Source organism: Notolabrus celidotus, chromosome 12 (assembly GCF_009762535.1).
Source record: "Notolabrus celidotus isolate fNotCel1 chromosome 12, fNotCel1.pri, whole genome shotgun sequence".
Classification (NCBI taxonomy): domain Eukaryota; kingdom Metazoa; phylum Chordata; class Actinopteri; order Labriformes; family Labridae; genus Notolabrus; species Notolabrus celidotus.
Window position 1 is genome coordinate 29,860,016 of NC_048283.1, and position 14,503 is coordinate 29,874,518.

The 14,503-nt window shown below is 41.7% G+C and overlaps 3 protein-coding genes across 5 annotated transcripts; 2 read left to right on the forward strand and 1 right to left on the reverse strand.

Annotated features, from left to right (window-relative positions):
- Positions 1-1,291: 1,291 nt before the first annotated feature.
- Positions 1,292-5,022, forward strand: echdc1 (enoyl CoA hydratase domain containing 1). Of its 2 annotated transcripts, none has more exons than XM_034697858.1 (7): positions 1,292-1,385; positions 2,838-2,903; positions 3,190-3,365; positions 3,545-3,687; positions 3,808-3,860; positions 3,994-4,074; positions 4,157-5,022. In XM_034697858.1, exons 2-7 carry the CDS (start codon positions 2,839-2,841, stop codon positions 4,572-4,574), a joined length of 936 nt encoding a protein of 311 aa, XP_034553749.1. In that variant the 5' UTR covers positions 1,292-1,385; position 2,838; the 3' UTR covers positions 4,575-5,022. The 2 variants fall into 2 exon arrangements, with proteins under 2 accessions (XP_034553749.1, XP_034553750.1); XM_034697859.1 differs by lacking the exon at positions 1,292-1,385 and adding an exon at positions 2,232-2,363.
- A 1,191-nt stretch (positions 5,023-6,213) lies between these two features.
- LOC117822617 (E3 ubiquitin-protein ligase rnf146-like) lies at positions 6,214-11,217 on the reverse strand. 2 transcript variants are annotated; one of them, XM_034697450.1, is made up of 3 exons: positions 11,034-11,217; positions 10,391-10,447; positions 6,214-9,050 (listed from the first exon to the last, which is right to left on the reverse strand). In XM_034697450.1, exon 3 carries the CDS (start codon positions 9,036-9,038, stop codon positions 7,878-7,880), a length of 1,161 nt encoding a protein of 386 aa, XP_034553341.1. In that variant the 5' UTR covers positions 9,039-9,050; positions 10,391-10,447; positions 11,034-11,217; the 3' UTR covers positions 6,214-7,877. The 2 variants fall into 2 exon arrangements, with proteins under 2 accessions (XP_034553341.1, XP_034553340.1); XM_034697449.1 differs by having other exon boundaries at positions 10,391-10,450.
- An 834-nt stretch (positions 11,218-12,051) lies between these two features.
- mdh2 (malate dehydrogenase 2, NAD (mitochondrial)) lies at positions 12,052-13,643 on the forward strand. Its single transcript, XM_034697515.1, has one exon. It carries the CDS (start codon positions 12,190-12,192, stop codon positions 13,201-13,203), a length of 1,014 nt encoding a protein of 337 aa, XP_034553406.1. The 5' UTR covers positions 12,052-12,189; the 3' UTR covers positions 13,204-13,643.
- Positions 13,644-14,503: the final 860 nt, after the last annotated feature.

A 14,503-nucleotide genomic window follows, 5' to 3' on the forward strand; every position in this document is an offset into this window, starting at 1 on the left:
AGTTTGTTTTCACAGACTTGTTCAGTTGAGCGTGTGTGGAAACAAAGCGATGGATTTATACTCCCAGTGGCCCTAGATCAGACCACAGGACAGGAAGTGTCTCAGCCTGCCTCTGTTTTGGCACATTTCTCCTCCTCTTCCCGCACATCTTCTCTTTAAATCATCCCCTTGTTCTCGTTTGTTTACGCCTGATTGTCTCACTCTGAACACCCTTATTATATCCTTATTCTAACTCTCAAACACCAAACAGAACATTTATCCTCCATGTAATCCTCTAGCTCTCACCGTCATACACAGATACAACTGTACAAATGTACAAACCTCAGTATTTACACTTGGTCATACTTAGATTTACAACAGATGTCATGTTATTTTGATAATGTGCCTACCAGTCTGCATATTTATGTCTCTGTGTTTTCACTGTACTATGATCCTAAAGCAATTCACACTTTTTACTACCCTTCAGGAGGGAGTAAGTCTCTCTTGGTATGATATTTCATGTTTCAACGAGTAGGTGAACATGACCATAAATCAGACAAGTTCTGCATCTTTTTAAGGATTTTTTTCGTTGTTCTAACCTAATTTCCAACTCGAATGTTAAAGTTACCCTATTCTCTTTTAAAATACCTTTAAAATACTCTTCAGTGACATTTAAAGATGTAATCACTTTTGGTAGTTAAACTTGGCCACGCTTGAAACCAAATCCAGGCAGGGTTTGTTTGACACGATGTTGACATAGTGTTAAACTTGGACGTGTCCACAGAGGTATGAGATTTAACAATCAGCCAGCTTAGCGGTGTTGGGAAAAGGTATGGCTTGATTAAAACAGAACCTGCTTTTTTTGCTGTCTCATCTGCTAACAGACACACTCCATTAGGCCTAATGAAAAGGTCATGTTAATGTAAGAGTCAGCTGCTTGTGCCAACGTTGTACCATGAAATGTAGACGTTATTTAAAGCTCTCTGTTAATATTACTGAATATGGACATGCCTGTTGAGCCAGTTCTTCTGTTCGCTGTGAGAGTTATGACAGACAAAGAGCAGACCTCTCTGAGCAGTGCATCCGCCAGTGATAAATGTCATTACAATTCATGTGGAGCAAAAGTCATAACATGTGGGGAGCTGTGTTGAATGCACGCGTTTCTACATTACACTTACTGGCACCACACTATATTACAGGACTGGCACTGTATTGCACTCTGCACTACAAAATAGTTGTTAGAAATTAATACCAAATGAGAGGCTACATTGCATAGTGATACTACTCTGCCCCCTTGTGGACAATTGAGGAACTACATTGATCTGCACCACGGTATAGTTGAGAAGAGCTAGTGTTTCCAGGGGGAAAGATTTCAGTGTAACACCCGGCGACTGTAAATAAGCAAGGTTGGTGCTTGCATTTCTGTTGCTTTATGGTTTTATATTGCTGTATTGTACAGTAACACATGTTTTAACTGTATTAGTTGTATCTTCTCCTCTTTGATCTCTCTATGGGCGTTGCTTAGTAAACTCTAAAGTGGACAAGGGACACTCAAACCTTGTATGACATTCAGTTCCCAAATTACAAAAAATAAATACCAAACAGTTAGTAACATCATTCAAAACATTGATTAAAATAATTTGATAGTCTGTTGAAATATTTGTATAACCTGTTTGCCTCCGTATTACAGTGTGGTCTATGCTAGTTAAGCAAAACGACGTGCATGCAACATTTGAATTATGTATCCGATCAAAAGTGAATATACAATCCGGAAAGATGAACTTTAAAGGCACTGAAAATTCCCCAAAACTGAATATTTTCATGTTAGAGTTACTACCTAAATACAATCTTGAGCATCTTTTATGCATATTTCTCATAAAGCTCTTCATTATATCACCATGAGGTTAGATGTTTTTGTGGTAGTTATCCAGGAACACTTTCATTTGATATTGATCCTCCTTCAGTTCATGAAATAAAGCAGAGCTAAAGCAGGTGTTGTTAATTACCATGACTAATCAGGTAAGTGATAACATCTGTTTGTGCTTTGAATTAAAAACTAGCACATACTTCATTGTAAGATCTGAATATGTGTGATGCCTTTTTAACCTTTAGTTTTTAAGAGCTACCAAATATACCAACGTATTGATAGATGACACATTTTGCACAGAATGAATATCGATGTGTCACATTGAAAGAGCAGGTGTAAATAATGAAGTAGCCATGTGTTTAATTAGTGACACCTGAGCTTCTACAGCTGAGTATTACAACAGAAAGTATCTGCTAAATGTCTATTACAGTGTTGTGTTAGGCTGAGCAGCTTTTAACTGTAACCTGTTAAACCAGGGGTTCCCAAACTTTTCAGCCCGCGACCCCCCAAAATATAGGTGCCAAAGACTTGCTTTAGATAACTTAAAAAAAACATTCTGGAAGACATTTCACGACCCCCCATTTGTGCCTTGCGACCCCCCAGGAGGTCCTGACCCACACTTTGGGAACCCCTGTGTTAAACAACTCAAGCATAACATGTAGCTCATGTTAAAGTGAATGTAAACATTACACATATGAGGCTGGGAATTATCTTAAAGCTACAACACATGTGTTTGCAGTCAACTAAACATACAGAGTTTGTGTCATCAAATGTCAGGAGAATTAATTCAATTTAATTAATAATTTTATTGTACAACATCCTAAAATAACAATACATGCTGCTCACACTCAGTCTTCAGGGTATCTTAACAATGCCCCACATCTTCAGCTTTGATATTACACTTTCCCACTTCCTCTTTTGATGATGCAATGTGGTTCATGTCATATCTCATGATGAATGTAAAGGTAATATTTTGTCACTCACTGTGTAGGATGGTACTGTGTGCAGTGAGGCAGCAACTCCTGAGCAGAAGCAGCAGCAGAGCAGCATGGATCAGGTAACTAAAAAAGAAAGGAATAAAAAGTTGTATCGCCATGCTGATGACAGAATTACTGCAGCCATAAATAAGGGAACGTCAAGCAGAAGCAGGACCAACGTTATTATTATTATGATATTTTACAAATCACCAACAAAGCCAGCTAGTGCAAAAACCTGCTAGAAAAAAACATAGCATTGAAATGTATCTGGGTTTTGTTTTGAACAGCTCCTGCCAGTAGACAGTATTCAATGTAGATATTGACTGACTCTGACTGATTTACTTTTGTTAAATATTGTTCCTCCAGGCTGTTGCAGAGTCAGAGCAGAGGCTGTGTGTACTCAAGCATCCATGGCTTTAACCAGGAGCAGATCAAGGAGAAGCTGCAGGCCTTTCCTGGAGGCTCCATTGATCTGCTTAAACAGGAGTCAGGTGTCGCTGTGCTGACCATCAACCACCCCTCCCGCATGAACGCCTTCTCAGGTAAACTGACAAAGTGTTCACATTTCACCGTGGACTCTAAATGCAACTGCAGACTCTGTATTCTCAGGGTAAAACTCATTTGCACATAATGAGAAATAGACAAGCATGAGTAGTATCAGGTATAGTCGATAGTTGTAGAACTGACTACTTCATTGTTTTGAGTGTTCCCCTCCTCTCAGGCAGTATGATGGTGGATCTGGAGGAGAGGGTGAGCCAGCTGGAGAGCTGGACGGATGGCAAAGGCCTCATTGTTCAAGGTGCTGCAGGAACTTTCTGCTCTGGATCGGACCTCAATGCTGTCAGGGCGATTTCTAACCCACAGGTATCAAAGCAGAGAGAGTAGCAGCATCTCTCTAACTCTTTTGTAAGCTTGTCTTTGTCTCAGTGTCTCTTACATGAGTTCTTATCTAAAGAGGTCTGACATGTTCCCTTTGCCCTGTAGGATGGGATGAAGATGTGTATGTTCATGCAGAATACGTTAACCAGACTACTCCGGTAAGAGCTCTCATTCAACTCTTTGGTTCTCTTGTAAATTTAAGAAAAGCAGGAGTGAGTCAGAGCTTTAAGATTTTAGAGTGAAGCTTTAAAGTGAACTGAGTTTGGTGACAATATAGTTTTCTCAGTGCAGGCTGCCTCTGATCTCTGTTGCTCTGGTGGAGGGGAGAGCACTGGGAGGGGGTGCAGAGCTCCTCACTGCTTGTGATTTTAGGTAAGATATTTATACAACAGAGTTAATCAAGAAATGTACCCAGAATTGTACTAATACTTACTTGTGTTTCTCTCTCTTAAAGGTTAGTGGCACCAGGAAGTGTGATCCAGTTTGTCCATAAACACATGGGTCTGGTCCCAGGCTGGGGCGGCGCTGCTCGACTAGTACACATCGTCGGAAGCCAGCATGCACTAAAACTACTCGGTGGTGCTCTAAAAGTGGATCCAGAACTTGGCCTGCAGATTGGACTGGCAGATGGAGTCCTGGAGGCCCCCGAGGTAGAGGAGGGTGCCGGGTCTCTCCTGCAGCAGGCTGATAACTGGCTCAGTCGTTACACGAAAGGACCTGCACCGGTGATCCGGGCTGTGAAGAAGGTGGTGTTGTCAGGCAGAGAGCTCCCACTGTCTGAGGCTCTGAGGACTGAGAAGGATGTTTTTGGGACAGTTTGGGGCGGGCCGGCTAACCTGAAGGCTCTGGCCAGCAAGCCAAATCACAAATGAGCATCTGTGTTGATTATCATCAGAGCCTGTGACGACAGCTGAGAGGTCAAGCTGAGACTTTTTGAAGAGGCCTGTTACAGTACAGAGTACAGAAAAGACTGAGTCATCACTGGAATCAATACCTGTACATTGGTCTGCAGTGAGCTGAGCACATTTATAAAGACATTTTGATGTAATTGGAGATGTTGTGTTGAAAAGGTTCACTTGATGTGAAAGGGTTTTCTCTTTATGTTAAGGCCTTAAAATTCAGCCTCTTATACAACAATAAGTTATCATTTTCGGTACATTATTTTTGAGTACTCACAACAGTGTGTATTGTGTTTCATACTTGAACGGTTGTAACTTATCTCTTTGGAATATCTGTGCCATGTTTTGCCTGACGGCCACGAGATTAGGATTTAAAAAAGTATAAACAGTGATACTAATAAAGACAGATGCAGTGTTTGAAGTGTTTTGGGGGATTCATTATTTCTGTGTGAGACGGTACTGAAGACTTGTTTTCTATACATTTATCCCCTCAATCAAAGAACTTCCATTTCTTTACACAATATAAATGAATATAAGGACTGTAAGGATTACACTCTCCATCTTCTGACTCCCTCCTGTCCCCATTAGTCAAACAAATGAGCCCTGTCTTTCCTCCCAAGTCCCCTGAAAATATGATTATGGTAATGATCAGATCATGCCAAACTCAGCCCAACTGAGGCAGACAGATAGCAGCAGCAGCATACAGAGATACTGATGAGGTTTAACAAGCAGGCAGCATCAGCATCTGTCTGCAGGATTGAGGGTAATGCTGCTCTTCTTTCCCTCTTTTTTTTTTACTTCAGCTCAGCTAAGCCTTCAGACACTTCTGTGCCTATGACCTTGATTATCCTGACTCACTCTGTATCTGTTCAGTTGCAAGAACCTCATTTGGCTGTTTTCAGTGCTTTCATCTATGCTTGTCAAACATAGAAGCTGAAGTACAGGGCCAGTTTTGACTGCTGAAATACTCCGTAGGATGCCAAGCTTGAAAGTTTGGCAGCAATTTGTAGCTCAATTTCCTCTGCTCTGAAAATGAGGCTGGATAGCAAATTATACTGCAAAGCACAAATGAGCACGGACTCAAATGACAAGAACAAGACGTGTCCCTGGAGAATGCCAGGCCTTTATCGGCTGTCCTCCTTCCAGAGGTCATGTTTCCTGGCCAAACACCGAGCTGGAGCGCTGATGGCTGCTGTGCTCAGAATATCAAATACCTACAAGGTGAGAGAGGGAGAGTCAAGAGTCCACCTCATTAGGATAAACAGCACAATACCCTTGTTAACAGGGCGTGTAGTCACAGAGGAGCAAGAGGCTCATCTGGTGGACATGAATCATGACTAAGTATTTTTCTTGTTGCACATATTCTAGTTGTGTAGTCATAGCTTCCGCTGGGATTTGGCACTAAGTATTATAATGAAAAGGTATTAAATACATACGTCCATGAATCATTAAGATGACTGTGGTTTCTTAGGTGACAGTGTGGGGGGAAAAAAAGTGTAGTCTTACAAACCACTGACCCACTGAAGATCCATGTTTTAAAGAAGAACACCCAATCACATAGAGACATCAGAAGCTTAAAAATATCCAAAAATCAGAGACAGGACTTCAGATATATTCTCCTTTTAGGATGATGAAATGACACAATTTATTTTAAATTACAAACAATGTAACAAAAAGGTTGCCAAGCAAGAACTGTTACACAAACTTTATTCTTCAGAATGGAAAGTCTAAGACTGAGCTGATGATGTAAGCATGTAAGAAATATAAAAATAACATAACTTGAAATCTCTGCAGCACGGCCAACAACGACGGCATGGTCTCATTCTGCCTCGGACATCGCACAGAAGAGGATTTTCAACCAGAACAAACGCAGAAACAAAGACAAATTAAAAACATTTACTCAAACTCAACCCAAAAAATATCAATTCTCAACATCCTGTTGACCAGTAGTGTTTTAAATAACTCTCTCTTCAAACATGCACAAGTCACAAAACTTTAGAAACACACCAATTGAGAACACTTTAATCTGGGACAATAAGAATACTCAAGAGGCTGCAGAGGCCTCGACAGCTTCAAAAGGAAAAAACTGATACTTCACATTAAAATGCCAATTATTTCAAGCTGGGCAAGATAAAAGAAATGCTTTATGCATGTACTGTTAGAATGAACACTCATTTAAACAGGATTCACTTTAGAATTTCAGAAAGTTCAGGTCCATAGAATTTAAAAGAAAGGCAGGTAGCCAGATAATACAGCGGGCTTAAGAGTTACTTTACAATGTTTAAGCACAACAACTTGAAATTTGAAGATTACCCACGTCTCATCAGTGAGACTCAGTACGTACTTCTTTGTTTCCTTTCTTCATCTTACTAAAAAACCTTAAGACACTGACTTTAACCCACGGTCTACTTTAAAATGACACACTTCCAAAAGTTAACATTTTAATCTCAGAACTTTAAAGGAAAGGCTTCTTAATCTGTTAATCTGAATAAGGAAATCATTAAAGGGGGGCTGGAGTTGGAACATGTTATCAAAAGATTAAATTCTTTGCAAGAGTAGTCAGATGACTTGAGCTCTAACAAGCTCATTTCTGCGTGCTATGTTAGCTGAGAGAGTTAAAGTGTGGATGATTAGAATGCAGCTGTTCATGATAAAGACACCGTTCCATTTCCAGAAGCAACATCCTCATTTATGCTTTCTCTTTCAGACGTCACAGATCCGGACAAGGCTCCAAGAAACATTCTGGATATGAGGAAAGTAAATTCAAACACAGGAACTAAGAGGCTTGATAGAGAAGAGATTGTACGTCCTGTTTTCTCTCACATGAAAAGAACAGACCCAATATGTCTACAACCAAATGGCTTAAAGCTAGGCAGAGCGCTAGCAGCTGAACACCATCAGAAGTCTGTAGCAGCGGCCTCACATGATACGCTGAATAAATAATTATGAGATTTTGTGGCCCGCAACAACATGCTGTATCCATCTGTCTGTTTACCAAGCTCTACCTCCTGTCTGTCTCAGTGCTGGGACATGAAAACCCAACATGAGTCCAACTAGCTGGGTGTATTTACTGGATGAGACTGACAAACAAGTCGTACAGACACAAGCAGATCATTGTGGACCAGAAACAGGAACCAAATTTGATGTCTAAAATATTCTTGGAGCGAGCCATCCACCTACATCCGATCTGTGACAGAGTGAACGGCAGCATAGACTGAGGAATAAATTAATGAAATGGAACCAAGCCATTTACTGACGATGGGGTCAATGCTGACTTCACACTTCAGTCACTGTACACTGGCCATCAGGCATTCTGGACCTCCCACTGCTACTGGATGAAGAGGGGGGAGAGGTGGACTCTGCGCCAGGAGGGGCTCTGTCCTCTGGATTCAGTCTTTGCCTCCTGGTTTGGTTCTCCCAGGGTTCCACACGCTCCCCATCTCCCCCCTCTTCTTCTTCGTCTTCCTCATCCTCATCGTCGCTCCAGTCTCCGGAGCCAGACTCATCCACGGAGGTTTGAGGGTCAGAAGACCTGGAGGGTGACGCCTGCTCCTCCTCGTCTTCTTCCTCTCCTTCCACCGCCTCAGACCGCTCATGAGGAGGAGAGGGTCTGGGGCTGATTTGCAGCGTGGAGAGAGCATCCTCCAGAGTCGGGCTGCTGCTGCTGCCAGGCTGACCACCAAGGGAGGTGGGAGGTCTGGCTGTGGCTGGGGGGGCTGTAACTGTTGGAGGGTTACCTGTAACTTGCTGTTGTACACCTGCTACTGTGGTATCAGCCCCGTCAGCAGAGTTCTCTCGACCTGTAGCCCCGATGGCTACAGTAACCCCATCAGTGTCCAAACGCAGTCCCGCCACTCCCTTCTTGGGGATATCCAAAACGTCCCTCTTCATCTTGCGCCTGCGCCCGTGCTCATTGCGCCTATACTGCACCATGTTCTCCAAGTCAGCTACATACAAAAAACCAGCGATGAGCATTTCAGCTGTTTTCTTGCCCTTGGAGAAAGCGTCCTCCAGCTCGCGACTGGTTCGCTCATCATACTGCCACCAACCGTTTCGGCCTTCATAATACCAGGCGTGATCACTCCCTGCCCCACCTCGACCTCCCGCCGAGGCCTTCAGCTCCTCTGGAGAAAGAAGTGTAGGCCTTTCCAGGAAGTCATCCGGTACCTCCTGTCTGCAGAGAGCACAGCGTTTGCTTTGCCAGGATGCTCCCTTCACACATAGGAAACAGAAGACGTGATGGCATGGCAGCTGGACTGGGTGGACACAGCTCTGCAGACAGATGGCACACTCCGGTACAGACAAGGCTGGGGATGAGTTGCTGGAGCCAGAGCATGATGATTCTGCACTGTTTCCACTTCCTCCACCACTGTTGCCGCCTTTCTTACTGGATGGAAGCGAATTAACAGAATGGTCGACCTCCCCGCAACTAGCCATCCTTAGGTAGTTCTGAAGAAAGGAGTCAATAACAAAAAATTGTGATTTACTCTGAGCATGCTATGACTAATATCTTCTTCATTTGAAAATTTGAAATCAGTAATGAGGATTTTATTTCATGATTTGAGGTCCAATCAAAGTGAATTTTTATTTAGATTATGTCATGACATTTTAAACTGGTATGGACATAACTATAATTAAATATGAACCTGTATTCAACAGATGGATAAATATCAAATGTTGTGGAACACCCTACCTGAAGGTCTGAGGGCTGCACAGAGCATCAACATTTTTATAAGCAAACTCAAGACCGACTTTTCTAGTCTCATAACAGTTGTATTTATTTATTTATTTATTTATTTATTATCTAGTTCAAATTTTATTTAAGTATAATTTTTTTTTTAAAGTAGAGCATCTTATGTTCTTTTAATGGTTTAATATTTTAGTGTTTTGTCTTAGAAATGTATTTTATTTTGGTGAGTTTAATCTCCTGTGTTGAGTTTTAACATCTTATTTTACCTCCAGTGTTTCCTCATTAAGATATCATGAGAGTGTTTCCTCAGTTCGTTCAGCAACTTCTTATTTGTTTTTTATTTATTTATTTAATTTGTATCGTTTTATTACTATTGTTCATATACTGTGTTCTTTACCTTAGGATTGTTGGGTGGGCTTTGGGACGGGGTTGGGGGTGGGATCTCTTTCTTAACCCTCCTGTTATGTTGCGGGTCAAATTGACCCTTTATAAAGTCTATTTCAGGCAATACATACCTTCTAAACCAGGTAAATGCAGCATACAAATCTGGGCAGTGTGTTACAGAACAGATGTCATGTTAATTTATCAACATCACTTCATAAAAAAAAAAAGTTCAAAATATAAAATAAAATAAACAAAAATCCATGTCATATAAAACTATTGTATTTATATTTAGGGCTTTTCCAATGTACATAAAAAAATTGTAACATTAATTTTAATGAAAAATTATTGAGTTATCCTCATTGAACCATGATCGGTGAGAATTAAAGAACACCAATGGACCAAATCTTGATTTAAATGGTTAGTAATGGAGTTAAAATTTTGATTTAAAAAAATATTTATTGTTTTTTTTTGGGGTTGTGACACTTTTGGATAATTGAATATGCCCAGGGTCAAATTGACCCAGGAACATTATTGCTGTTCTAGAGAAACGAACATAACAGGAGGGTTCATTTATTCTATTTTAAGTTGTTTTAGTGTACAGCACTTTGTGTTATAATGTCATTGTATGAAAAGCGCTTTATAAATAATGTCTGATTGATTGATTGATTGATATGCCAATTCAAAAAGGGTGACAGGCATGATATTTGATACTTACTGGAAGCACCTTTAATGCTGATGTATCATTAGGAGAGCTGTTGGACCTTCAAACTTACTGCTGTCAAAAAGAAAAGAGAAGTGAAAATGATAGCAAACACAGTTGGGACACAAAAAAAATCAAGATATGTTTCATTTAAATGTCATTAGACATAAAAACATTGTGTGACAAACAAGTTGAGACTGAATCCTGATATTTAAAGGGATTAGTTAAGCGTACATTCGGTAAACTATGACTGAAATGTGACTAGAATGTTTCAGTGTGCAGAACAAAGGCTGCTCTGTGAACTGACTACAAACAATGAACTGTGTCAGCTCACTGTTACAAGTTTAACCCAGCTGGCCTAATGACAAGCTGATCAACACAGCTAACGGTACGAGAGGGAAACACACAGCTGACTATCTGTAACATCCACAAACATGACAAATACAGGTAGCAGCTGTTAAAACGTGATGCTGTGTATAATCATAAAGAGGTAAAGAGGTATTTCGACAGCGATCATAACAATCAGACCTGTTGTAGCTAACGGAGGCTAGGCTCTGACTCCAGCAAATAGACGGAGTTCATCTGACGGCGCTAGCTTGTTTTAGCAGGGGACATAAACAGGAAAGAGCTTTAGACATGAAAACGACCTTCTACGTACCGTACAGTTAGAGTGAGTTGTGTTGTTCCGATGAACAGTTACAATGCATGTAACGTCGCTGATTTCAAGGACTAGCTCAGAGACTTCCAATGTTAACTGGCTTTGTTTTCCTCAGAAAGCTGAGAGAAAGACGACGACGTAACGGGGCTGCGTACTGACGTCAACTGACGTCAACTGACGTAATATCGCGCGACGCCTATTTTCTAGAGATGGGATTTATGGCTCTTTGAAGGGAGCCGGGTCTTGAGGGGCAGTTCCTTTCAAAGAGCCGTTCAAAGACTGGCTCTTTGGCTCATTGTTATATTTCTTTATTTTTTAGAAGTCAACCAGGGGTAACTCGCTTTTATTAAGGAAACAATCACTGGTAGAAGTTATAAGATAAGATTTGGATCAGATTAATTCAAACTTGCACATCCCACCAATATACTCTATTGGTGGGAATTATTTTGAAATATTGGTTATACTTACATTTGGCATTGTAAACATTCCATAAGATGTTGCCATATCCCCATGCTTCCACTGTGAGATCACTATTTTGAATTTCCCCTCACCTAAAAAACTTTGTGGCACTATAAAAACTATGCCGCTACAGATAACTTCCATGCAAAACAACTTTACTGTAAAATGTTCTACACAAGAACATTTTAACAATACAGAAAAAAAGAATAAATATATATGCATATAAAAAAATATAAATACAACTAGAATAAAGGACATTATAAAAATGTATATGCAAAATTGTTCTACCCTACCTGGTGTTTCTACACCTGAACTACTCGGAGCTCAGCTCCTTGACCAGAATCCACATCAAAACAATGTAAACAATAACAAAGTGTAGAGAATAAGTGTGAACAAAAGACTCATGGGGCACGCAGGTGACATGTGAAGGCAGCATGGGCAATCTGTAAAAATGGCTCCCAAATGAAGGGCTCGCAACTGCGAATCGGTTCTCACCGTTCACTTAAAAGAGCCGTTTAAAAGACCGACTCGTTGAAAAGACCGACTCGTTCGCGAACATCACATCTCTTTTCTACGCATGTCAGCTCAGGAGTCTTCCTGTTCGCTCGTGGCTAGAGGACGTTGGTGTCACAGAGGAGAGGGGCTCTTCAAGTATTTTTGTTTTACCTAAAGTAAGAACAGAACCAACAGAAACAACATGTTCTCCCGTGCTGTGAGACCTTCCGTCAGCCTGGCTCGGAGCCTGTCCACCTCCACGCAGAACAACGCCAAGGTGGCGGTGCTAGGAGCGTCCGGCGGCATAGGCCAGCCGCTGTCTCTGCTCCTCAAGAACAGCCCCCTGGTGAGCCAACTCTCCTTGTATGATATCGCTCACACACCTGGGGTGGCTGCGGACCTCAGCCACATTGAGACCAGAGCCCAGGTGACCGGCCACATGGGCGCAGACCAGCTGGATGCTGCCCTGAAGGGCTGCGACGTCGTGGTCATCCCTGCCGGTGTGCCCAGAAAACCTGGCATGACCCGTGATGACCTCTTCAACACCAACGCCACCATCGTAGCTATCTTGGCCGATGCCTGCGCCCGAAACTGCCCAGAGGCCATGATCTGCATCATCGCTAACCCTGTCAACTCCACCATCCCCATTACATCAGAGGTCATGAAGAAACATGGAGTCTACAACCCCAACAAAGTGTTTGGTGTCACATCCCTGGACATTGTCAGAGCAAACACCTTCGTGGCAGAGCTTAAAGGCCTTGACCCAGCTCGTGTCAATGTCCCCGTCATTGGAGGTCACGCTGGTAAGACCATCATTCCCCTCATCTCCCAGTGCACACCAAAGGTAGAGTTCCCTGCTGACCAGCTGAGCGCTCTGACCGCTAGGATCCAGGATGCTGGCACTGAGGTGGTTAAGGCCAAAGCTGGAGCTGGATCTGCTACCCTCTCCATGGCTTATGCAGGTGCCCGCTTCACCTTCTCAGTCCTCGACGCCATGAATGGAAAGGAGGGTGTGGTGGAGTGCGCCTATGTCAGGTCAGAGGAGACAGAATGCAAATACTTCTCCACACCTCTGCTCCTGGGCAAGACCGGCATTGAGAAGAACCTTGGGCTGGGCAAGCTGTCCGCCTTCGAGGAGAAGCTGGTGGCTGAAGCCATGGATGAGCTGAAGTCCTCCATCAAGAAGGGCGAGGAGTTTGTGGCTAATATGAAGTGAACAGGGGCATTTAAATAGTTCAAACCAAGCAGCAACTGATAATTTCGTCTTGTCTTAACGTTAAAGGCATCCGGGTAAATCTAAAGATCTGTCACAGTGTTTCCTCTTTTGTTTTTGTCATATCAGTAGGGCCATCCTGATCCAAACACCTGGTTTTTACCACAGTCCCCTCTCCTATCATTCCCCTTGGCTTTTCAAACATGGCTTTATTTTGAACCTATGATTTGTGTACATAAAATGTACTGTGACTTATCTATTTTTTGCGAATGTCAACTCTAAAGAAAGTTTCATATATTTTCATGTACAGTCTGTATAAGAGGGGATTTCTCTGCTGAATGAAAGAGGAGGAAATACTGTCATCATGCCTGTTGATGCATATAGATGTTACTGGTGAACAACACTCTCACTCCTACAATAAACAGCTTAGCTTTAAAAAATGATTCTTTATTCCTTGTTTTTATCATTCATAAGTAATCTGGCTTAATGGTGTACTTCTGAACCCAAACAAAATGTCAAGGACCTCAAACATCAAAAAAGGAAGGTCATGGTTAGACCATATTAAAGTGATATTTCTCCTGTTACATTGGCTTCGGACAAGAAGTAAAAGAAAAGTTAATGAGAGCTATTACATTTTGAGATGAGGGATCAGCTGTGTGCAGTGATTCAAATTAACTTCACACTAAAATGAAGTGTATAAATAACTCGATGTGAAGCTAGAGTTAAATAATATTCAGGAACTACTAAAGTACATCATTGTGGTGGAGCTGAGGTCAGCGATTATTTTTGCTATTTCTTTATACCTGCACTGCTTATCACAAACAATTATTTTATTGTGCAGAATTTGGCTGCCCTTAAAGGTTATATAATTTGCATGTAGTACACACACAACAGGGACTTAGAGTGTCATAAAATGGTACCTTGAACTTTGACCCTCATGTTCATAAATCCGTCTTGGCATGCATTGCGTCTGTCTTTGCTCTCTTACTTAATCAAGAGACTATTTGACATTTTAAATTCAAACAGCTTTCACTCCTTACTGAAAGCAGACCCTGAATGGATTTTGAATCTTTTCTTTTCTCTGTAGTTTCAGCTGAGCAAGGACCGTCAGTCACAATTGTCAGAAAAAGCATGCAGGGTCACATGCTGCAGCCTTAAACTGGGAGCAGTAGAAGGTCATTCTGGTATTCTTGGGTACTGCATTTGACCTACATGTGTGTGGACATGCTAAATCTTTTCTGACACTGAATACTATGAAGGTCTGGATATTGGAACATGGCCCATTCAGTGACTTTGAAGGCAC

Coding starts and splice junctions, on each gene's coding strand:
- echdc1 (XM_034697858.1), top strand. CDS start 2,839: ATGGTACTGTGTGCAGTGAGGCAGCAACTCCTGAGCAGAAGCAGCAGC. Junction 2,904..3,189: donor AGCAGAGCAGCATGGATCAG/GTAACTAAAAAA, acceptor TTGTTCCTCCAG/GCTGTTGCAGAGTCAGAGCA. Junction 3,366..3,544: donor CCGCATGAACGCCTTCTCAG/GTAAACTGACAA, acceptor CCCTCCTCTCAG/GCAGTATGATGGTGGATCTG.
- LOC117822617 (XM_034697450.1), bottom strand. CDS start 9,038: ATGGCTAGTTGCGGGGAGGTCGACCATTCTGTTAATTCGCTTCCATCC.
- mdh2 (XM_034697515.1), top strand. CDS start 12,190: ATGTTCTCCCGTGCTGTGAGACCTTCCGTCAGCCTGGCTCGGAGCCTG.